Source organism: Neoarius graeffei, chromosome 17, assembly GCF_027579695.1.
Source record: "Neoarius graeffei isolate fNeoGra1 chromosome 17, fNeoGra1.pri, whole genome shotgun sequence".
Classification (NCBI taxonomy): Eukaryota; Metazoa; Chordata; class Actinopteri; order Siluriformes; family Ariidae; genus Neoarius; species Neoarius graeffei.
This window is the reverse complement of record NC_083585.1, coordinates 54,372,175-54,395,477: the sequence shown is the minus strand read 5'-3', so window position 1 is coordinate 54,395,477 and position 23,303 is coordinate 54,372,175. Positions and strand designations below refer to the sequence as shown.

General features: G+C 44.1%; 1 protein-coding gene across 7 annotated transcripts in view; it reads left to right on the top strand.

The window, feature by feature from the left end:
* n4bp2l2 (NEDD4 binding protein 2-like 2) overlaps window positions 1-23,303 on the top strand; it is a 27,477-nt gene extending 4,174 nt beyond the window's left edge. Inside the window, exons 2-7 of one of the 7 annotated variants that reach the window (XR_009650202.1) lie at window positions 3,816-4,915; window positions 10,099-10,223; window positions 10,349-10,437; window positions 10,542-10,618; window positions 19,607-20,074; window positions 21,131-21,211. Coding sequence is in view for 4 of the 7 variants with exons in the window: in XM_060897740.1 (XP_060753723.1) it covers window positions 3,816-4,915; window positions 10,099-10,223; window positions 10,349-10,437; window positions 10,542-10,618; window positions 21,131-21,281 (1,542 nt within the window). In the remaining 3 variants the exon portion in view is untranslated. Of the gene's footprint in view, window positions 1-3,815; window positions 4,916-10,098; window positions 10,224-10,348; window positions 10,438-10,541; window positions 10,619-10,751; window positions 11,334-15,485; window positions 16,811-19,606; window positions 20,075-20,134; window positions 20,500-21,130 lie in introns of those variants that run through there. The other 6 variants (XR_009650203.1, XR_009650201.1, XM_060897740.1 and 3 more) reach the window with 6 other exon arrangements.

The window sequence follows — 23,303 nt, the reverse complement described above, 5'->3', positions numbered from 1 at the left end:
ATCCGCCAGGGTCCACGTATTCAATCCAGATCGTGTCTGGTCCGGTGCTGTGTAAACATTGAGATACGCGGATACGCTGTGCTGAGCTCTAGCTGGCGTCGTCATTGGACAACGTCACTGTGACATCCACCTTCCTGATTCGCTGGCGTTGGTCATGTGACGCGACTGCTGAAAAACAGCGCGGACTTCCGCCTTGTATCACCTTTCATTAAAGAGTATAAAAGTATGAAAATACTGCAAATACTGATGCAAATACTGCCCATTGTGTAGTTATGATTGTCTTTAGGCTTGCCATCCTTCCACTTGCAAGTGGTAAGTGACGCGCATGCCGGATATGCACTAGGATCACACACACAGCGGCTCAGTCCCGAATCACTGCTCGTGCGCTTCACTCGGGCGCTCTGTGAGCTACGCAGGGCCGGAGTGCGCACCCTCCAGAGGGCACTCGCTGTTCAGGGCGGAGTGATTTGGAGCGCAGGATGCCTGCGGAGCCGAGCGTATCCGTGTATTGGCGTTGCTGTGTGCACGCGAATCGTGTATTGGCGTTGCTGTGTGCACGCTAATCGTTTTAAAAACGTTAATCTGATGATCTGCTGATACGGTCTAATGTAAACCCCACCTAAGGTGTCATTGAGGCATCATGTTGGTGTGGGTCACTGGAGTCTGGGTGTGAACGGCGAGTCATTAGGGTGATCAAAGGATCGCCCGTTAGGGTGATCAATGGAAAGCTGACTCTCTGTCGTCCTGTGAGTCACCAAAAACAGCTGGGTCTTGGCCTGCAACCAGCCGTCTGACGCCAAGACCCAGCTGTTTTCGGTGACTCACAGGAGGACTGATACCCCTTTTCCACCAAATCGGTTCCAGGGCTGGTTCGGGGCTGGTGCTGGTTCACAACTCGTTCAACTCACGAGCCAGCTGAGAACCAGTTTGCTTTTCCATAGCTCGCGGTGCTAAGCGGAGCCACGTCATTACATCGCTGTATACGTCAGTTACATCGCTGTATACGTCAGTTACGTCTCTACGTTTGCATAAACCTTGGCGCGAATATCGAAGCCAAAACAACACGGAAGAAGCAGAGAGTTGGTGCTAGCCTGGAACCGTTTTTTCTGGCCCCAGAGCCAGTTCTTTGTCAGTGGAAACAGAAAACCCGGTTCCAAACTAAGCACTGGCCCTGAACCAGCCCTGGAACTGCTTTGGTGGAAAAGGGGCATGAGAGAGTCAGCTTTCCATTGATCACCCTAATGGGCAATCCTTTGATCACCCTAATGACTCGCCGTTCACACCCAGACTCCAGTGACCCACACCAACATGATGCCTCAACGACACCTTAGATGAGCTTGTCATCAGAATTCTGATTCTGATCCATGAGAGGATAAATATCTGATACTCCCTATTAGTCAGACAGAACTGAGGAAGCCTTTCGGATGAGAGGTGAAACGTTTTCAAGAATCTTCAAGCAAGTCCAGTTGCCCTTTTCTACCACCCACAGTTTACTATGACCTGGATGACTGAGAATCTTCACAGACAAATCCCATCATTGTCTACTTGCGAGAGTGATCACAAGATCTCGTGATTTCAGCATTCTGACACCAGGTTAATTCAGCAGGCACAAATAAATCATCTAAAAAAAAATGAATATAACTCGATAGTGATGTTTATTTGATGTCGAGATTTTGGCCACAATGAAAGATTTGAATCTGCTCATGTGTTGAAAAATCAGCAGTATTTTAGTGTATAATGTCACTAATCTGATATGCTGCCCTTCTGTATCTGTGCAAATGATACACTGGTGAGAAATTGCTTGTATATAAACAGTAATACAGTGTGAGAACAAAAATGTGATTTTGTTCTACTGGTTACAGGGCCTTATGTACTGGGATAGATCAGCGACAACAACAGTATTGTTATATTTTGAGTAAATCAAGCCTGTCGCAGCAGAGCAGGTGCTTTCGGAGCTGCGAGTAGGAACTATTGAAAAAAAAAAAAAGTTAAATGTTGTCTAACTTTGTCACGTCCCTCAGATTCCACTATGTTGTTGAGAATAAATGCGACTGACTGCACTAGTGGCGTCGCTGCCGGTCTGATCACAGAGGAAAATTTGTATTATGAATATAAATGGATTTTGATTGACGTGAGAGTTTGACATATGCACTTCTGTCTGAAGCATGTCTCAGGAAACATTCTCGTGATTATTATTATTATCTCATCTCATTATCTCTAGCCGCTTTATCCTGTTCTACAGGGTCGCAGGCAAGCTGGAGCCTATCCCAGCTGACTATGGGCGAAAGGCGGGGTACACCCTGGACAAGTCGCCAGGTCATCGCAGGGCTGACACATAGACACAGACAACCATTCACACTCACATTCACACCTACGGTCAATTTAGAGTCACCAGTTAACCTAACCTGCATGTCTTTGGACTGTGGGGGAAACCGGAGCACCCGGAGGAAACCCACGCGGACACGGGGAGAACATGCAAACTCCACACAGAAAGGCCCTCGCCGGCCACGGGGCTCGAACCCGGACCTTCCTGCTGTGAGCCAACAGCGCTAACCACTACACCACCGTGCCACCCTTATTATTATTATTATTATAATACCAGAGGTATACTGGTTTACGTCTGTCCGAAACACCCTTTTTCTCAGCAACCACAAATCATAGCCACTTGGTACCAAACTTCAGCTTGGGGTCCTATACCATGTATACCATTTTCAGGTCTAGAATAGAATAGAATAGAAGAGAATGCCTTTATTGTCACTATAAACATGTACAATGAGATTAAAAGCAACTCCAATCACAGTGCAAACAGCGTAGAAATATGCAATATAAACACAGAACAAAGAATATAGTGGAAAAAAAGGGGGGGGGGGACAAAAATAAAAAAACAGTGTTGTGTTCCACATTATGGAGTGGGGTATTGCACATCATAAGTATTGCCCAGGGAGAGTCCGGGTATTGCACATTACAAGTATTATAAGTATTGCCCAGGGAGAGTCCGGGTATTGCACATTATGAGTATAAGATCTGTCACACATCGTCTTCCTGTATACCGACTGAATGTATTTACGAAATATATTGGGTGGATTTACAAAAATTTCAGAACACTTTTCTCAGCAACTACAAATCGCAACTGCTTGATATTTGGTACCGAGCTTCAGCTTGGGGTTCTATACCAAGTATATTGTTTTCAGGTCTGTCACACATCGATTTCCTGTTTACTTCCTGAATGTATTTATGAAACATAAATCATAGCTACTTGGTACTGAACTTCAGCTTGGGGTTCTATACCGTGTATACCGTTTTCAGGTCTGTCACACATCGATTTCCTGTTTACTTCCTGAATATATTTACGAAACATGCAGCGTGGATTTAGAAAACTTTTGGAACACTTTTCTCAGCAACTACAAATCACAACTGCTTGATATTTGGTATCGAGCTTCAGCTTGGGGTTCTATACCATGTATACCGTTTTTAGGTCTGTCACACATCGACTTCCTGTTTACTGACTGAATGTATTTATGAAACATATAGCGTGGAATTTGATGCTGTTTCAAGAAGCAAAATGCTATTTCAATATGACAGTTTATCAGGATGCTATTTGAAATCCCTGGGGAGAACACTGCTCTTTACTTACTTGTTTCAGGGTTAATTATTTGTTGAAGTCAACATTCATAATACATGTCCTATTCCTTCGATTGCTTGCATTCTGGTATAAGTGAGAGTGGGGGGATACGTAAGTGAGCAGTAGCTCATGGTTGATCTTGGGGTTTGGTTTTTTTGAGGGGTAATCAAACTTTCTTCATTTTTCTTTCCAGATGCCTCATGTTAATCCACCTGGATCTTCTCTTCCACCCGTGAGTGGAAGTGTCGAAGATCCACCACAGCTCGACCAAGCTGAAACGCTGAGCGACAGCAGGACATTTCCAGAGGGTGCTTCTAATCCTGGACGTTTTGAACAGCAGAGCGTATTGGATTGTGTCGAGGTGGTGGAGGTGGTAAAGGTGGTGGAGGTGAATCCCAGCCCAGAGCAGCTTAATACAGGTGATGAGAAGTCCTCAGGAGATGACGAGCGAGCCTGCAGTGGGTTGAGAAACAGAGAAGAGGTCATTAAAGAGATCAGCATCAGCAGCACCACTTTCATCGGCCCGGTGTATCAACCTCAGCCTGCAATAGAGGATGAACTGAGTGAGTTTTATAAAGAGCTTGAGCAAATCGAACAGCTAGAGACTGGAGATGGGAATAGTGAGCGTATATCTTGGTCCAACGCTCCACCAGAGACTGTAAATGTTCATAGTGAGCATCTGTCTCAGTCCTGTGGTCCACCAGACCCTGTAGATGGGACCAGTGAACATCTATCTCTGTACTACGCTCCACCAGACCATGTAGATGGTACCAGTGAACATCCATCTCAGTTCTACGCTCCACCAGAGACTGTAGATGGTACCAGTGAACATCTATCTCAGTCCTATGCTCCACCACCAGCCATAAAAGAGAAGGGGAACAATCACAGGAACGCCTACAGACCTTATCCAGCTACATGGCAACACACAGAATACCGAAACACCCCACAATGGAGACCTCAGTCTTCTAACACGACCTGTGATTGGTCAAACCCACACAGCTATCAAAATCAGTGGCAGCTTCCTCCACCAAACTTCCCCTTCTATCCTCCACCCCAACCTGGGAATCCCACGCACCCGCAGTACTCCCAGTGCAATCCGCTTGAGACCAGCGGCTCTCAATTCGCTTCATCTCACAGCCCTGCTCCATATGCTCCTTACGAAGCGTTCGAAACACAGCAGTATGAGGAGCAGAGTTATCAAGACGTGAACCAGCACAATTGTAACTACGGTCCTGCTTTGGTGTTGATTTTGATGAGAGGAGTCCCAGGATCTGGGAAATCAACTCTCGCCAGGTGAGGTTTGGATGTTCAGGTGAATATGTTCATCTTTATTATAATTGTTATGTTATGATCACTGGTGTCTCAGATTTTTGTTGAATTTCTTCAGTGCTGATGTGGTACATTTGCGATGTTTGAATAGAACTTGGAATTTACGATCTCTGATTAGGAAATAAAATATTTCTTCAACCAGGAATTCCTTGCGTGTGATGTCATGCATCACGTGATGATTTCTCCTTGGGGACAACCAGACACTCTCTGCCTGTGTCTGAAATAGCTCACTCGTTCACTATTCCCTATATAGGGAATTACTATATAGAGGACTATACAGTGAGCTCATTGGTAAAATGAAAAAAAAAACACTTTCGGACACTAGTCCGTCATGCTGTTATTTACGTCATTACTGTCGCACAATTAAAACGTGCCAGATCAGTTGGCTGGTGGGTTTTCAAAATAATAAATACATGCGTGTGTTTTTGTGATAAATCCATATTATACTGATCGTATTTCCCACATTAATCAATACAAAGTACCTGCAGCTTTCAGTTCTTTTAAATCAAGGCTGAATACTTTCTTCTTTGCCGCTGCCTTTTATTAAATCAAATTTGAGACTTTTAATTTGATTTCTTTCAGCGCGACCGCAATGCATGATGGGATATATTGCTTTGGTTGGTGACCATCGTTGTACACTACTTTTTTTGATGCATTGTGGGATACTTTGAGTGCACTATATAGGGTGTAAATAATCCTCACTAAGGTTTCAGACAGCACTACAAAATGGCGTCCTCACTATACAGTACACACGGATTGTCTTTCCTGTAAGCAAGGTTTAATCTGTCTTAAATACGGTTCGTTTTTGTGCTGTTTTTGCTTGTTCCAGTCGTTCAAATGGAGAAAAAGATAAACGGTATTACTGGCTCCGTGGAACTTCGTCTTGAACTTCTGATTGTGGCTGAGGAACTTGACTTGGGCATTTCTTTAGAAAGGAAATATCTCTGCTCCAGGAGTAGATGTTTTTCACAGCAGTAGGAAGAGCCCAGTACTCCTTTTTATCTGGAGCGGTCAGTGAATCCCTTTGTTTCACTCCGTATTCGAGCCCACAACAACGATGCGATGTGAGAACAGCTCTCTCCAAGCCCTGCCATACAGCCGCAGTGCACGGCCATTTTTTTTCCACTGACAATCCATGAAGTTCAAGTTTTTTTGGTCGTTCTTTGCGAGTGGTTAACCTGGAATAGAATATTAGTTGTATTCAGTCACGTGACTTTTGCTTGCGAGTTTACTTCCGGTGAATGAAGTGGTGGTCAGGGAAAGTAATTTGGCTGCCGTTATGTAAAGATCTAGTGAAACCGTCTCCGACTATTTTCACAGTTTAGAGGCCAATACATGGTCAAGATACCTTCAGAAGGTTGCTCTTTGTGATGGGATTAGATCCTTACATGCTAGTAAAGAAGGATTTTTTCCACGAGTTGGAAAATTATCCATCCATTGAGTTCCAACGTCTCAAACTACCTGGTGCTGCAGACATCATTCTACACGGACACACAGATGAAAACCTGGAAGAGCATGGAGGAGAATAACTTTCTATTTTTTTCGCGGTTCCGTTTCCATCAAATCCTGCGCTCTGATTGGCTGGCGAGCGGGTCCATATCCTACGGCACGGACCGCGGTTACAGACCTCTGGCAACTCGCTCGTTCACAACAACAACAAACATAGTAGCATTTTTTGTCAACATTTATCTTTTTTTTGACAAGATTTATTTATAAGATTATCAAAAATCTTATACATTTTTGCCAGCATTTCTCAGGAGAATAGCATTAATTTTACAGCATGGATAGCGATAACGACAGTCTTCACAGCGAAAGCAAGTTTTACTACCCTGAGGAAGAAGAAATAAAATAAAAAAATTTTAGGAGAAAGCTAAAAACCTGTAACTGTTGCTAACGCTGAGCAAAAACATGGCTGAATCCTGAATGACTCCTATTTGTATAAATAGGGGACCACATAGGCGGCAAAATGTAGTTTTTTTCCTGCCATGGAAGTGCACTTGTATACCGAGGAGGAAGCAATTTGCATTACAGCCGTGAATGAGGATTCAAAATGGCGGCTCGGCTCGGTTTTCCTTTTCGGGCGCTCTCGTTTTCTGTTAGAATTTGGTAAAGAAAAAAATAAATATGTTATTTACCAGCTTAAGGTCGGTCCGTATGGTGAAATACCATGACCTCGGCCTTGAATACCGACCTCGGTCCAGAGGGTCTTGGTCAGTACTTTCAAGACCTCGGTCACGGTATTTCATGATGCAGACCTTTCGCCCGTAGTCAGCTGGGATAGGCTCCAGCTTGCCTGCGACCCTGTAGAAGGATAAAGCGGCTAGAGATAATGAGATGAAATGAGTCTTTACACTACACTTGTGAAACAAAATGTGCTCATTAGTACTAAATAATGCTTCTAAGACAGACAATTCATGAACAAGTGCTTTCTTACCATTTTGAAAATAGATCTCGCTCACAGCACTGTATTTTGAACAAAACACAGCAAACAAAATCGGTAACCGAAATACTACAAGTCCTGATGCTGCTCACAGCTTGGTGATGCTTACAAGAGATGAGGCGAGTATCATAGATAACATGTATATGTGCTATATTTACTGTATGGACATGGGATCAGAAAACTATTTTATTTATAAGCAGTAGCCACATGGACCCATAGGGTACCTATTTTTTTAATGCAGAGAAAATGCAGTGAGAAGGTACAGTCCAACATCTATGTAGCTAACGCTAGGCCACAAATTTCCATCGTCAATCCAATCGTTTTGAGGAATTTTGTTCGGATCATAACCACTAATCAACTCTAATTTCCACGTATATCTATCCTTTGCTTCTTTCTGACTTTGATTATCCAAGTAATCTAGTAGTAAAGCTTTTTTTAGTTGTCACTTTCTTCAAACTACAGACATCTGACATCTTCGAGATCACTTGTCTTTAGTATGTGAACAAAATTCGCTTGTCCCCCAGGACAAGGGTAGCAACGGTTGCTAACCTAAGTGTGATGTCAGTGCAAGGACTCTGTTGGTCTTTTCAAATGACGTCAAATCAACATGGCCGCTCACGACATCAAGATACAAACATCTTAACTTGTCAAATCTATATTACAGTCATCTGTACACTTTTCTCAAACAGGTCAGCTCCCAGAGCTTCAGTTTTAATCAGAGTACCACTGGTCATGCCATCGTAGATGGTACATAGAGAACGTGCTTCTCAAAGTCTTTTATTTGTATCAGTAGACAATTTTATCTGGATACTGTAAGTGTTTTAAAGTTCACGTTCAAATTTATTATAACAAAATAAACAATATAATTACAAGTTAACACCATCCCATGACGAGTAAAGTAACTGATCTAGGTGGGACGTGAGATATTATATTCATAAATAAAGACAAAATGAAAAAAAAACTGCAATCAATGAAGGAAATACTATAAACAATGGAAAGAATGAATTTGAAAAAAAGGAAAAGAAATAATTATAACGGGGTATACAGTGCCTTGCAAAAGTATTCACCCCCTTGGCTTTTTTTGGGTTTTGTTGCCTCACAACTTGGAATTAAAATGGATTGTTTGAGGGTTTGCATCATTTCATTTACAGAACATGCCTACAACTTTGAAGATGTGAGATAGATATATATTTTTTAAATATTGCAAAGCAAACAACAAATAGGACAAAATAACAGAAGACTTTAACATGCGTAACTATTCACCCCCCTAATGTCAGTACTTTGTAGAGCCACCTTTTGCGGCAATTATAGCTGCAAGTCGTTTTGGGTATATCTCTATGAGCTTGCCACATCTAGCCATGGAGATTTTTGCCCATTCCTCAAGGCAAAACTGCTCCAGCTCCTTCAAGTTGGATGGGTTCCGCTGGTGAACAGCAATCTTCAAGTCTGACCACAGATTCTCAATTGGATTCAGGTCTGGGCTTTGACTAGGCCATTCCAACACATTTTAAGTGTTTCCTTTTCAAGCACTCCAGTGTAGCTTTAGCAGTATGTTTAGGGTCATTGTCCTGCCGGAACGTGAACCTTCGTCCCAGTCTCACTCAAATAGGTTTTCCTCTGGAATTGCCCTGTATTTAGTGCCATCCATCTTTCCTTCAGTCCTGACCAGCTTTCCTGTCCCTGCACATGAAAAATATCCCCACAGCATGATGCTGCCACCACCATGCTTCACTGTAGGAATGGTGTTCTCAGGGTGTTGGGTTTGCACCACACATGGCATTTCCAAGGATGGCCATAAAGTTAAATTTTAGTCTAATTTGACCAGAGAATCATCTTCCATGTGTTTTGGGAGTCTGCCACATGCTGTTGGGCAAACACCAAATGTGTATTCTTAAGCAATGAATTTTTTCTGGCCACATTTCCATAAAGCCTCGCTCTGTGGAGTATGCAGCTTATTGTGGTCCTATGGACAGTTACTCCAGTCTCTGCTGTGGAACTCTGCAGCTCCTTCAGGGTTACCTTTGGTCTCTGTGCTGCCTCTCTGATTAGTGCCCTCCTTGCCTGGTCCGTGAGTTGTGGTGGGCGGCCCTCTCTTGGCAGTTTTTTTGTGGTACCATGTTCTTTCCATTTGATGATGATGGACTTGATGGTGCTCCGGGGATCATCAAAGATTTGAATATTTTTTTTTTTTTTTTATAACTCAACCCTGACTTGTACTTCTCAACAACTTTGTACCTGACATGTTTGGAGAGCTCCTTAGTCTTCCTGGTGTTGTTTGGTTAGTGGTGCCTCTTGCTTAGTGGTGTTGCAGCCTCTGGGGCCTTTCAGAAAAGGTGTATATATCCTGACAGATCATGTGACACTTAGATTGCACACAGGTGGACTTTATTTCACTAATTATGTGACTTCTGAAGGTAATTAGTTGCACCAGAACTTTTTAGGGGCTTCATAGCAAAGGGGGTGAATACATATGCACATGCCAATTTTCAGTTTTTTATTTTAACATTTTTTTTCTCATTTCACTTCACCAACTTAGACTATTTTGTGCAGCTCCATTACATAAAATTCAGATTAAAAAACATTTAAATTACAGGTTGTAATGTAACAAAATGGGTAAAAAGCCAAGGGGGGGATACTTTTGCAAGGCACTGTCTATCGATATCTCTACATCTATTGTAATAATCAGGAAATTTTGTCCATTGCTCAGGCAAATATCATCCAGCGGTCCGAGCGGACTGGTCCTCAGCACGGACGATTACTTCTACCAGAAAGACGGCTACCACTTTGAGCCCACTCTGCTCAGTGCCGCACACGACTGGAATCAAAACAGAGGTGCGTTAGTTTTGTGAGGTCCAAGTTCCAGACCAATATAACATCCGTTCATTGAATCATATCTCTCTGCTGATGTTTCTAAAGAGTTTTATTGCTGCTTTGTGATATGTTTTGTTTGATTATAGCCAAAAAAGCCATGCTGGACAGGTGTACACCGGTTGTTATTGACAATACGAACGTTCAGGCCTGGGAAATGAAGCCGTATGTGACACTGGTAAGTGAATACAGCTTTGATAATCCAGAAAGAGAACTGTGTCTATTTTTATTTATGTCTCAGTTCTTTGTGCTTTCTCTGACCGATGTTATTTCATGTTTCAGGCTTTAGAGACGGGGTACAGAGTGGAGTTTGTTGAGCCTGAGACCAGCTGGAAATGTGATCCTGTTGAGTTAGAAAAGTGAGTCTGCTCATGGTTTGGTTGTGTTTGGGATTGTGGTAGTGTGTAGTGTCGTCTCCTCGCAACTCCTAAACCCGGGTTGAGGGCTCGTTAAACCTCATCAGAACTCAAATGAGCTGTTTTAATCTTTTAGATCAGTACAAGGATCTTAACCACTCCATCATCCACGGTGACAGGATTTTAAACTGCAAGTTGTTTTCTGCAAAAGCTCTTCTTCTTCTTCTTCTTCTTCTTCTTATTAACTTGCGCTAGCAGTGCTGGTGCAAATTCTTACTCTCACTCAGGAGCTACTTTATTATTATTATTATTATTATTATTATTATTATTATTCTCCTAATGTTGTTAGGATGTTATTTCTCCCTCAGTTTTCAAACAATCATCACCAAGTTTCATATGAAGAATACCCCTGGGCTGACTTACGTTGCTATGACTTTTGGTGCTGATCTGGATCACTGAACCAGAATGATCCATGAAAAACGGGCTTTTTTTATTTCAATCACTTATAACTGTCAATTTTCATGATGTTTTCAATCAGTTTATTTTGTTCAGGGCAGCAGGGCACAACTTTTCCTCACTAAGCGTCATTCTGTATCTCTTACCATTCTGGATTTATATGGTACGGTGACAAAACGTCTGTGCTGACTGATTCTCTTCTTAAATACGAAAACCAATGTACAACCCCAATTCCAAAAAAGTTGGGATGCTGTGTAAACTATAAATAAAAACAGAATGTGAAGATTTGCAAATCTTGGAAACCCTATTATTTCATTGAAAATAGTACAGAGGTAAAATATCAACTGTTGAAAGTGAGAAATTTTATTGTTTTTTGAAAAATATATGCTCATGACATGGGCAGCTTGTACATCATGAACGCTGAATGATTATATCCACGTTTCAGAGCAATAAGCTGCCATCCAGACAAAATCTTTTTCGGGGAAGACCTTCCTTCTTTCAGCAAAACAATGACAAACCGCTTTCTGCACATATATTAAAACCACATGGCTCTGTAGTAAGAGTCCAGGTGCTAAAATGGCCTGCCTGCAGTCCAGACCTGTCTCCCATTTGGTGCATTATGTAACGCAAAATACGACAAAGGAGACCCCGAACTGTTGGGCAACTGAAATTGTATATCAGGCAAAAATGGGACAATATTTCTCTTTCAAAACTACAGCGATTGGTCTCCTCAGGTCCCAAATGTTTACAGAGTGTTGTTAAAAGTAGACGTGATGCAACACAGTGGTAAACATGCCCTGTCCCGACTTTTTTGAAACGTGTTGCTGACATCAAATTCAAAATGAGCATATATTTTTCAAGAAACAATAAAATTTCTCAGTTTCAACATTTGTTATGTTGTCTTTGTGCTATTTTCAATGAAATATAGGGTTTGCATGATCTGCGAACCATTGCATTCTGTTTTTATTTGTTTTACACAGCGCCCCAACTTTTTTTTGGAATTGGGCTTGTAATAGTGAGCATGTTGCTGTGGTATAAGTGAAATAAACACTTCAGGACGTGCTGTCATAGAAAAAAATACCCAGCCTCAGAGTGACAGCTGTAATTCTGCTCACTCTACTCATTACACCACGCTGTGACTGATTATTTTCCTATAACAGCATGTCCTGAAGTGTTTTATTCTGCTTATACCTCAGCAACATGCCAACTTATATATATATATATATATATATATATATATATATATATATATATATATATATATATATATATAAGTAAATAAATAAATAGAGTAAAAGGAAAAAAAAAGAGACACATGGACAAACCCCATTTTCCAAAAAGTTGGGATATTTTCCAAACTGCAATAAAAACAAAAATCTGTGATTTTTTTTTTTTTTTACCTTTATTTAACCAGGAAGGTCCCATTGAGGTACAAAGACCTCTTCTTCCAGGGAGTCCTGGCCAAGACAGCATAAAAACAAACAGAAGAGACACATGCACAAGGCTTACAGACAAACAGAGAATGCACATGCAAGGTTACATAAGCCATAGACACAAACAAAAGTGCAAGCAGATAGACAATCAACAGGGGCTAACAAACAAGGCAGGCAACCAAGCACACAATAGACAGGAATACAGTGCACCCCAACACTGAACAAAGATGATACAGCAGACATAATGAAGGTGAATTTAAAAACAATGACATTCTTCAATTAAAATTGTTTTTAAAAGATTCTTAAAAACCTCTATAGAAGGCACAGAGTCCAAGTTTAAGGTATTTTGAAGGTTATTCCAAGCATGTGGGGCATATGAGCTAAAGGAAGTTTTGCCTAGTTCAGTGCGTACAGTTGGAATATTTAAGATTATTTTATTTCCTGACCTAGTGCTATAAGAACTGGTTTGGCGTGACAACAGACAGTTAATGTATGGTGGGAGTTTACCAACCAATGCCTTGGCAATAAAAATCAGGGAATGGCTTTTTCTCCTGAGTGATCGTGAAGTCCATTTAACCATTTCATACAGTGTGCAGTGATGTGTTCTCATTTTTGAGTTTGTAATAAAACGCAAGGCTGCATGGTAAACTACATCCAACTTTTTTAAAAAAGAGGCGGGAGCATGCATGTATAATATGTCACCATAGTCTAAGATAGGTAAAAAAGTACTCTGGACCAATCTTAACCTGGCAGGAAAAGGAAAACACTTTTTAAAACGGAAATAAAAACCCAGCTTTGGTCTAAGTTTTTTAAGAAGATGGTCAATATGTGCTTCATAGTTCAATTTTTCATCAAGCCAAATTCCTAAATACTTGTAGGTTTTAACCCTTTCTAACAGGGTGCCATCAGCAGTGGTCACTTCAACATTTAATAATGATGAGCGGGAACGAGTGAAAACCATATATTTTGGTTTTTTAGCATTTAAAACCAGTCTGAGACTAAGCAAAGAAGCCTGCAAAACACTGAAGGCAGATTGAAGATCCTCAACCGCTGTCCTTACAGAGGGGGCAGATGTGTATAAAACCGTGTCGTCGGCATACAGGTGTACCTTCACTGAGTCAAGGCCAACATACAGGTTATTAATATAAATAGTGAATAAGATAGGCCCCAAAATTGAACCTTGGGGCACACCCATTTTGACCTCTACTGAAGCAGAGCTACTACTGTCAACAGCTACACGTTGAGTTCTCCCAGATAAATAGTTTAAAAACCACTTCAGTGTTGTGTCACTGAAACCAATATGCTGAAGACGTTGCAAAAGATGATCATGATTCACACAATCAAAAGCCTTAGAAAGGTCACCAAGCCTTAGAAAGGTCAACAAGCCTTAGAAAGGTTAATTCAAGTGAACTTTTATTTACCTGACAAAAGTCCAAAGAAAAGATTTTTGATAGTTTTCTTGACCAACTTAATTGTATTTTGTCAATATAAACGAAGTTAGAATTTAATGCTTGCAACACACTCAAAAAAAAAAAAAAAGTTGATTCAGGGGCATTATTACCATTGTATTACCCGATTCCAAAAAAGTTGGGACAAAGTACAAATTGTAAATAAAAATGGAATGCAATAATTTACAAATCTCAAAAACTGATATTGTATTCACAATATAACATAAACAACATATCAAATGTCGAAAGTGAGACATTTTGAAATTTCATGCCAAATATTGGCTCATTTGAAATTTCATGACAGCAACACATCTCAAAAAAGTTGGGACGGGGCAATAAGAGGCTGGAAAAGTTAAAGGTACAAAAAAGGAACAGCTGGAGGACCAAATTGCAACTCATTAGGTCAATTGGCAATAGGTCATTAATATGACTGGGTATAAAAAGAGCATCTTGGAGTGGCAGTGGCTCTCAGAAGTAAAGATGGGAAGAGGATCACCAATCCCCCTAATTCTGCACCGACAAATAGTGGAGCAATATCAGAAAGGAGTTCGACAGTGTAAAATTGCAAAGAGTTTGAACATATCATCATCTACAGTGCATAATATCATCAAAAGATTCAGAGAATCTGGAAGAATCTCTGTGCGTAAGGGTCAAGGCCGGAAAACCATACTGGGTGCCCGTGATCTTTGGGCCCTTAGACGGCACTGCATCACATACAGGCATGCTTCTGTATTGGAAATCACAAAATGGGCTCAGGAATATTTCCAGAGAACATTATCTGTGAATATAATTCACCGTGCCATCCGCCATTGCCAGCTAAAACTCTATAGTTCAAAGAAGAAGCCGTATCTAAACATGATCCAGAAGCGCAGACATCATCTCTGGGCCAAGGCTCATTTAAAATGGACTGTGGCAAAGTGGAAAACTGTTCTGTGGTCAGACGAATCAAAATTTGAAGTTCTTTATGGAAATCAGGGATGCCGTGTCATTCGGACTAAAGAGGAGAAGGACGACCCAAGTTGTTATCAGCGCTCAGTTCAGAAGCCTGCATCTCTGATGGTATGGGGTTGCATTAGTGCGTGTGGCATGGGCAGCTTACACATCTGGAAAGACACCATCAATGATGAAAGGTATATCCAGGTTCTAGAGCAACATATGCTCCTATCCAGACGACGTCTCTTTCAGGGAAGACCTTGCATTTTCCAACATGACAATGCCAAACCACGTACTGCATCAATTACAGCATCATGGCTGCGTAGAAGAAGGGTCTGGGTACTGAACTGGCGAGCCTGCAGTCCAGATCTTTCACCCATAAAAAACATTTGGCGCATCATAAAACGAAAGATACGACAAAAAAGACCTAAGACAGTTGAGCAACTAGAGTCCTATATTAGACAAGAATGGGTTAACATTCTGTGGCAGCGGGGGCGTGGTCAAGCTGCGGTCTGTGACCGGAGGGCGGAGTCAGGGAAGGTGAGTGGCAGAATCACTACACCTGATGTCAGTTAAGGTGTGTTTGTGTGTCTTCCCCAGTGACCGCGCCCTATATAAGGAGAGAGAGAGAGAGCAGAGGAAGAGCGCTCTCTCCCCAACCAGACGACTTGTGTGTGTGTGTGTGTGTGTGTGCGTGCGTGTGTGGCTGGGAGAGTTTAAAAATCACTAAAAAGTGCCAATAAAGAGGTTTTTTTGAACTCAGTTCTGGCCTGCCATCCTTCTGTGCTCCACCCACCCGTCTGAATTTCTACAGTGGTGCCGAAACCCGGGAGTCGGAGCACGGAGAAGAACAGCCCCACGGAGTCCTCCCCCTTCGCGGACCTGGTCCACACCCTCGCCACGCCCCAGCAGAGCCAGCACCAGGCGCGAGTCGCCCTTCGGAAGGAGCAGGAGCAAAGGTTCGAGGCCCTGGTGCTGGCACAGCAGGAAGCTCATCAGGCATTCTGGCACCTCCTCGCGTCGGAAGGGTCCACCACCTCCACCGCCGCGGGCCCTCCCCACCTCACCCTAACGAAGATGGGCCCGCACGACGACCCCGAGGCCTTCCTCGCGCTCTTTGAACAAGCAGCAGAGGCCTTGGGCTGGCCGGTGGAACAGCGCGTAGCTCGCCTCCTCCCCTTGCTAACAGGCAAGGCGCAGCTGGCCGCTCCACAGCTCCCCGCCGACAGCTGGCTGGTCTACGCAGACCTCCGCTGGGCCGTCCTCCAGCGTGTGGGGCGCACCCCAGAACAACATCGACAGCGCTTCCGTGCTCTGCGCCTGGAGGAGGTCGGCCGGCTGTTCATGTTTGGCCAGCAACTCCGGGATGCCTGCCAGTGGTGGCTGAGGGCTAACAACCGCAACACCAAGGGAATCGTCAATCTGGTAGTACTGGAACAGTTCGTCGCCCGACTACCCGAAGGGACCGCGGAGTGGGTCCAGTGCCATCGCCCGGCGTCGCTGGATCAGGCCATCAAGCTGGCGGAGGACCATTTGGCAGCTGTTCCGACGGCAGGACAGCAGATCTCCTCTTCTCCCCTCTTCTCTCTCTCTCTCTCTCTCTCTCTCCCCCTCCCCCTCCCCTTCTGTGTCTCGTCCTTGCCCCGTTCCCCCACCGCGGAGGCGGGGGCCGGCTCCACCCCAGCCGGCCCGCCGCACCCGCGGTGCCCTCCCGTTTCCCACTTCCGTGTCTGTCTCTTCCCCCCGCTCAGGTGAGTGAGCCCCAGAGTGCCGGTGCAGAGAGAAAGCCCGGGCTGGTTTGCTGGCGCTGCGGGGAGCCAGGCCACCTCCAGCAGCAGTGCTCGGCAATGGAGGTGGGCACAGTGGTCCAGATCCCCGATGCTCCTGGAACCGCCCTCAATCAGGCCGGAGCGTATCGCATACCGGTGAGTGTCCAAGGGGATACATATCAGGCTCTGGTGGACTCTGGCTGTAATCAGACCTCAATCCACCAAAGCCTGGTGCAAGATGAGGCATTGGGGGGAGCACAATTGGTGAAGGTGTTGTGTGTGTGCATGGGGATGTTCACAACTACCCTTTTTAGTGTCGGTCCACATTCTTTTTCGAGGGGAAAAATTTAGTGTAAAGGCGGCGGTTAATCCTCGCCTTACCCACTCGATAATTTTGGGGACTGATTGGCCGGGATTTCGGGAATTAATTACTCATTTAGTGAAGAGTGGGTCCTGCCATAGTTCAGCAGGGGTAGGTCCCGGTGTGGCATTGGCGGGAGCAGCTGTCACAGAGCCATCTACGTCATCACCGCGTCAGAGCGAGGAGCCGCAGGCTCCTTCTCTCGGAGAATCCCTCGCGGATTTCCCGTTAGAACAGTCGCGGGACGAGACTCTGCAGCATGCGTTTGACCAAGTGAGAGTAATCGATGGTCAAACGCTACCCCGTCCTTCCCCTATTTCTCCGTTATGAGGGATAGGTTATACCGAGTGACACAGGACGCTCAGACTAAGGAGCCGATTACACAACTTTTGATTCCAAAGAACCGCTGGGAATTGGTATGCCAGGCGGCTCACTTTAATCCCATGGCTGGACATTTGGGGCAGGATAAGGCACTAGCCCGAATAATGGCCCGGTTCTATTGGCCAGGGATTCGCGGCGATGTCCGTAGGTGGTGTATGGCATGCCGCGAATGCCAGTTAGTAAATCCAGCAGCCATTCCAAAAGTACCTTTGCGCCCTCTACCATTAATCAAGACCCCGGTCGAAAGAATTGGGATGGATCTTGTCGAGCCATTAGATCGATCAAAATGAGGCTATCACTTTATTTTAGTTCTGGTGGACTATGCAACGCAATATCCGGAAGCAGTGCCTCTTCGCAATATCTCAGCACGCAGTATTGTGGAAGCGCTCTTCCGCGTCATCTCCCGAGTCGGAATCCCCAAAGAGATTCTGACCGATCAAGGCACCTCATTTATGTCACGCACACTGAGCAAACTGTATGGGTTATTGGGAATTAAGCCGATCCGCACCAGCGTTCATCACCCACAAATGGACGGTTTAGTTGAACGGTTCAATCGCACACTCAAGAATATAATTAAAAAGTTTGTTCGCGAGGACGCACACAATTGGGGAAAAATGGCTCGAACCCCTGTTATTTGCAGTGCGAGAGGTCCCACAAGCCTCCACGGGGTTCTCCCCATTCTAATTATTATATGGGCGTAAGCCGCGCGGCATCCTAGATGTACTGCGGGAAAATTGGGAGGAGGGACCTTCACCGAGCAAAAATGAAATCCAATATGTTATTGACCTGCGCGTAAAACTCCACACACACGCACACCTAACCCAGGAAAATTTGTGGCAGACCCAAGAACGGCAAACCCGCCTGTACGACAAGGGTATGCGCCTTCGGGAGTTCGCACTGGGAGATAAAGTACTCGTACTGTTGCCCACGTCAAGCTCCAAATTAGTCGCCAAGTGGCAAGGACTCTTTGAGGTCACACAGCGATTCGGGGATGTTGACTATGAGGTGAGGCGAATGGACAGGGGTGGGGCGCTACAGATTTACCACCTCAATCTGCTCAAACTCTGGAACGAGGAGGTCCCCGTGGCGTTGGTGTCATTGGTTCCGGAGAAGGCGGAGCTGGGGCCAGAGGTTCAAAAAGGGACATTGACATCGCTTACCTCTCCGGTTCCCTGTGGAGACCACCTCTCCCCGACCCAACTCACGGAGGTTGCCCAGTTGCAGACCGAATTTTCGGACGTGTTCTCGCCCCTGCCCAGCTGCACTCGCCTCATAGAACACCACATTGAGACGCTCCCGGGGATAGTAGTGCGCAGCCGCCCTTACAGGCTGCCCGAACACAAGAAAAAAGTGATTCGGGAAGAACTCGAGGCCATGCTCGTAATGGGCATCGTCGAGGAGTCCCACAGTGACTGGAGCAGCCCGGTGGTCTTGGTTCCCAAGGCCGACGGGTCGATCCGGTTCTGTGTGGACTTTCGAAAAGTCAACGTGGTGTCTAAATTTGATGCGTACCCAATGCCTCGTATTGACAAGTTGCTGGATCGACTAAGCACGGCTCGCTTTTATTCGACACTGGATTTAACAAAGGGATATTGGCAGATCCCCTTGACTCCACTATAGCGGGAAAAACCTGCCTTTTCCACACCGTTTGGCTTACACCAATTTGTCACACTTCCTTTTGAGCTGTTTGGGGCGCCCGCTACGTTCCAGCGGCTTATGGACAGGGTCCTCCGCCCCCACGCCACCTATGTGGCCGCATACTTAGACAATATTATAATTTATAGTAATGACTGGCCACGGCATCTACAACACCTGAGGGCCATCCTTGGGTCGCTGAGGCGAGCAGGTCTCACGGCCAACCCGAAGAAGTGTGCAATTGGGCGGGTGGAAGTATGGTATCTGGGCTTCCACTTGGGCAATGGGCAGGTGCATCCCCAAATTAATAAGACAGCAGCAATTGCGGTCTGCCCGAGGCCCAAGACCAAAAAGGGGGTGAGACAGTTCCTGGGGCTGGCTGGCTACTATCGTAGGTTCATACCTAATTATTCGGATGTCACCAGCCCGCTGACTGATCTCACTACAAAGGGGGCACCAGATCCGGTCCAGTGGACGGAGCAATGCCAGCGGGCTTTCTCTGAGGTGAAGGCTGCACTGTTTGGGGGGGGCCACTGTTATACTCTCCTGACTTTTCTCTCCCCTTTATGTTGCAGATGGACGTGTCGGACAGAGGGCTGGGGGCTGTTCTGTCCCAGGAGGTGGAGGGGGAGGATCGCCCCGTGCTGTACATCAGCAGAAAGCTGTCAGTGTGTGAGGGGCGCTACAGCACAATAGAGAAAGAGTGCTTGGCCATCAAGTGGGCGGTCCTCGCCCTCCGCTACTACCTGCTGGGACGCCCTTTCACCCTCTGTTCGGACCACGCGCCCCTCCAGCGGCTCCACCGCATGAAGGATGCCAACGCGCGGATCACTCGTTGGTATCTGGCACTCCAGCCCTTTAACTTCAAGGTGATCCACAGGCCGGGGGTGCAGATGGTCATGGCGGACTTCATCTCCCGTCAACGGGGGGGGGAGTCGGCTGCAGGCCAGACGGCTGCCCGGCCTGAGTCGGGTGGTGGGGGTATGTGGCAGTGGGGCCGTGGTCAAGCGTCGGTCTGTGACCGGAGGGCGGAGTCAGGGAAGGTAAGTGGCAGAATCACTACACCTGATGTCAGTTAACGTGTGTTTGTGTGTCTTCCCCAGTGACCGCGCCCTATATAAGGAGAGAGAGAGAGCAGAGGAAGAGAGCTCTCTCCCCAACCAGACGACCTGTGTGTGTGCGTGCGTGTGTGGCTGGGAGAATTTAAAAATAACTAAAAAGTGCCAATAAAGAGGTTTTTTTGAACTCCGTTCTGGCCTCCCGTCCTTCTGTGCTCCACCCACCCGTCCGAATTTCTACACATTCCTATCCCTAAACTTGAGCAACTTGTCTCCTCAGTCCCCAGACGTTTACAGACTGTTGTAAAGAGAAAAGGGGATGTCTCACAGTGGTAAACATGGCCTTGTCCCAACTTTTTTGAGATGTGTTGTTGTCATGAAATTTAAAATCACCTAATTTTTCTCTTTAAATGATACATTTTCTCAGTTTAAACATTTGATATGTCATCTATGTTCTATTCTGAATAAAATATGGAATTTTGAAACTTCCACATCATTGCATTCCATTTTTATTTACAATTTGTACTTTGTCCCAACTTTTTTGGAATCGGGGTTGTACATCACCTTTCCTTTAATAACACTTTTTAATCGTATGGGATCTGAGGAGACTAATTGTTGCAGTTTTGCAATTGGAATTTTTGTCCATTCTTGCTTGATACAAGACTTCAGCTGCTCAACAGTCCATGGTCACCGTTGTCTGATTCTCCTGTTCATGATGCCACATACATTCGTAATAGGAGACAGATCTGGACTGGGAGCAGGCCAGTCAAACGCACGCACTCTGTGTCAACGAAAAAGACTTGTTTATTGATTTGTGACTGTAACCAATGTCTGAATGGTGATGGTGACTCTGAATATATGCATCAGCATCACACCACCCCTACATTGATCACTTTCCTGTGGTAGCATTACCCAAAGTGTTTTTAGTAGCAGAACTGTATATCCTGCCATGTTTATTTTACACGACAGTGTTGATTCAACATGACCCTGTTTTATTCTTTCCTTAGTTTTTACTGATTATCTCTTCCCTTGCGTCCCCAGGAGGAATCATCATGGAGTCCCGAGAGACACTATAGCGAACATGCTGGATCGATTCGAGCTCCCGATCAGCGTGGACATTGTGATGAACTCCTATGAGCCTCCTCATAAGAGAAAAGAACATCATTCCAGACCGTACAGGCAAAGAAGATGACAAATAACCAGAAAAACTACGTATTCTTTTTTTTTAATTTGCTGACTTGGAAACTTTTAACAGGAATTGACTATTTTTGTAGTGATATTTATAATGACATTTTAAAGTGTTGACTGGATGGTCAGCTGTTTTATTTAAAAATATGTCGATGTCTTGGTTTGAGTCTCATCTCATTATCTCTAGCCGCTTTATCCTGTTCTACAGGGTCGCAGGCAAGCTGGAGCCTATCCCAGCTGACTACGGGCGAAAGGCGGGGTACACCCTGGACAAGTCACCAGGTCATCACAGGGCTGACACAGACACAGACAACCATTCACGCTCACATTCACACCTACGGTCAATTTAGAGTCACCAGTTAACCTAACCTGCATGTCTTTGGACTGTGGGGGAAACCGGAGCACCCGGAGGAAACCCACGCGGACACGGGGAGAACATGCAAACTCCGCACAGAAAGGCCCTCGCCAGCCACGGGGCTCGAACCCGGACCTTCTTGCTGTGAGGCGACAGCGCTAACCACTCCACCACCGTGCCGTCCCTTAATTATGAAGTCATTCATCATAATTATTCTAATTGTACGTCACTAATGTTAATGAATTGTGGTCTGTAAAGTCGTAGGCTATGTTTACATTAACCTGCTGAATGTGCGATTTGAAAGAGCAGAATAATAAATCAGGAATGGACACATGAATTTTGGAAAACAAAAATTCCCGTAAATGTCGTATATTTCGAGGATATTACACAGTTGCGTGAAGATATGAAGGTTATCTCCGAGTGGTGAAAATATTTTCACCATGAGAAGATAAAGTTCATACCTTCAAGCCAACGTGTGATTTTTCTTTTTATTGTATCGACACATTCACAAACAAAAAGTACCCAAATTTATCAAAATAATTCATCAACTTGCTCACGAGTGACACACAGAGATTTATGTCATGGTTTTGGTTCTCCATGTCCCAGATGGAGCTCATATGGAAAAATACGAGTGGCGTATTTCCCAGTAAAATGCTTATGTCCATATGTATATTACACTCATGTTAGGTGGTTTTTCAAACAATCGGTAAAGCAATAATTCGCAAAAGTGAAATGGAAACATGTTTTCCGCATTTAAGTCACATACATGACATGAAAAAAATGGAAACATGACCTTTCTGAAAAAAAGAGCACGATGTAAGAGCTGTCGTGAGAGGAGAGACTGGGTAGCTTTAATCACGTAACATCCTCAATGGAAATACAGACCATTCACAATTGCGTTTTGTCTAATTTTTTTTTTTTTTAACATCTGGGAACCTGATGATAGATCCTCAGAAAATCTCCATGGACGACCTTTTATATTCAGTTGATCAATCAAGCAGTCAAACTTTTTCGATAGCACCTTTCAAACAAATCAAAGTGTTTTACAAGCTATTGACAGAACGGAAGATGTTCGAATGGATTAAGAGATGAAAACACATCCAAGTGAATAAGACAACAGTACAAGGTTAGGAGTTCAGATCATAAAAGAGAAATAATAAGAGATAATAAAAATAATAAGAGCAACAAAAAAGAAAAATATATGAAAATTGCAGAAAATAAATTGATTATAGTAAAACAGGAAAATTTTACTAAAATACAAAGGAATAAAATTTATAATAATAATGATGATCAATAAAATAAGTGTGAAGTGTTATGGAAAAAAAAACCTAGAATGCTTGAGATTGAGATCTGAAGTCAGCTTTTCTTTTCTACGTAAACTCCGACTGTGAAACAGTGTAATTCTAGATATGTATTAAACACCAAGAGCTCACTTAACTTTCTCTTTCCTCTGGATAATTTAATATCTCTGATGTGATACAAACAGCACCAATGAACCCTCAGGTAAAATGAACAAAAATAAATCTTTGTATGAAAAGTTTTTAAAGGTGGCTGGTACATTTGATTCTCCTTTCTTGTTCAGGATTTATTATTAATGTTATTGATGTATAATGCTGTTCTTGAAATACTAATTCAAACATTTTGTACAGTAGAAATGTAATAAAGACATTG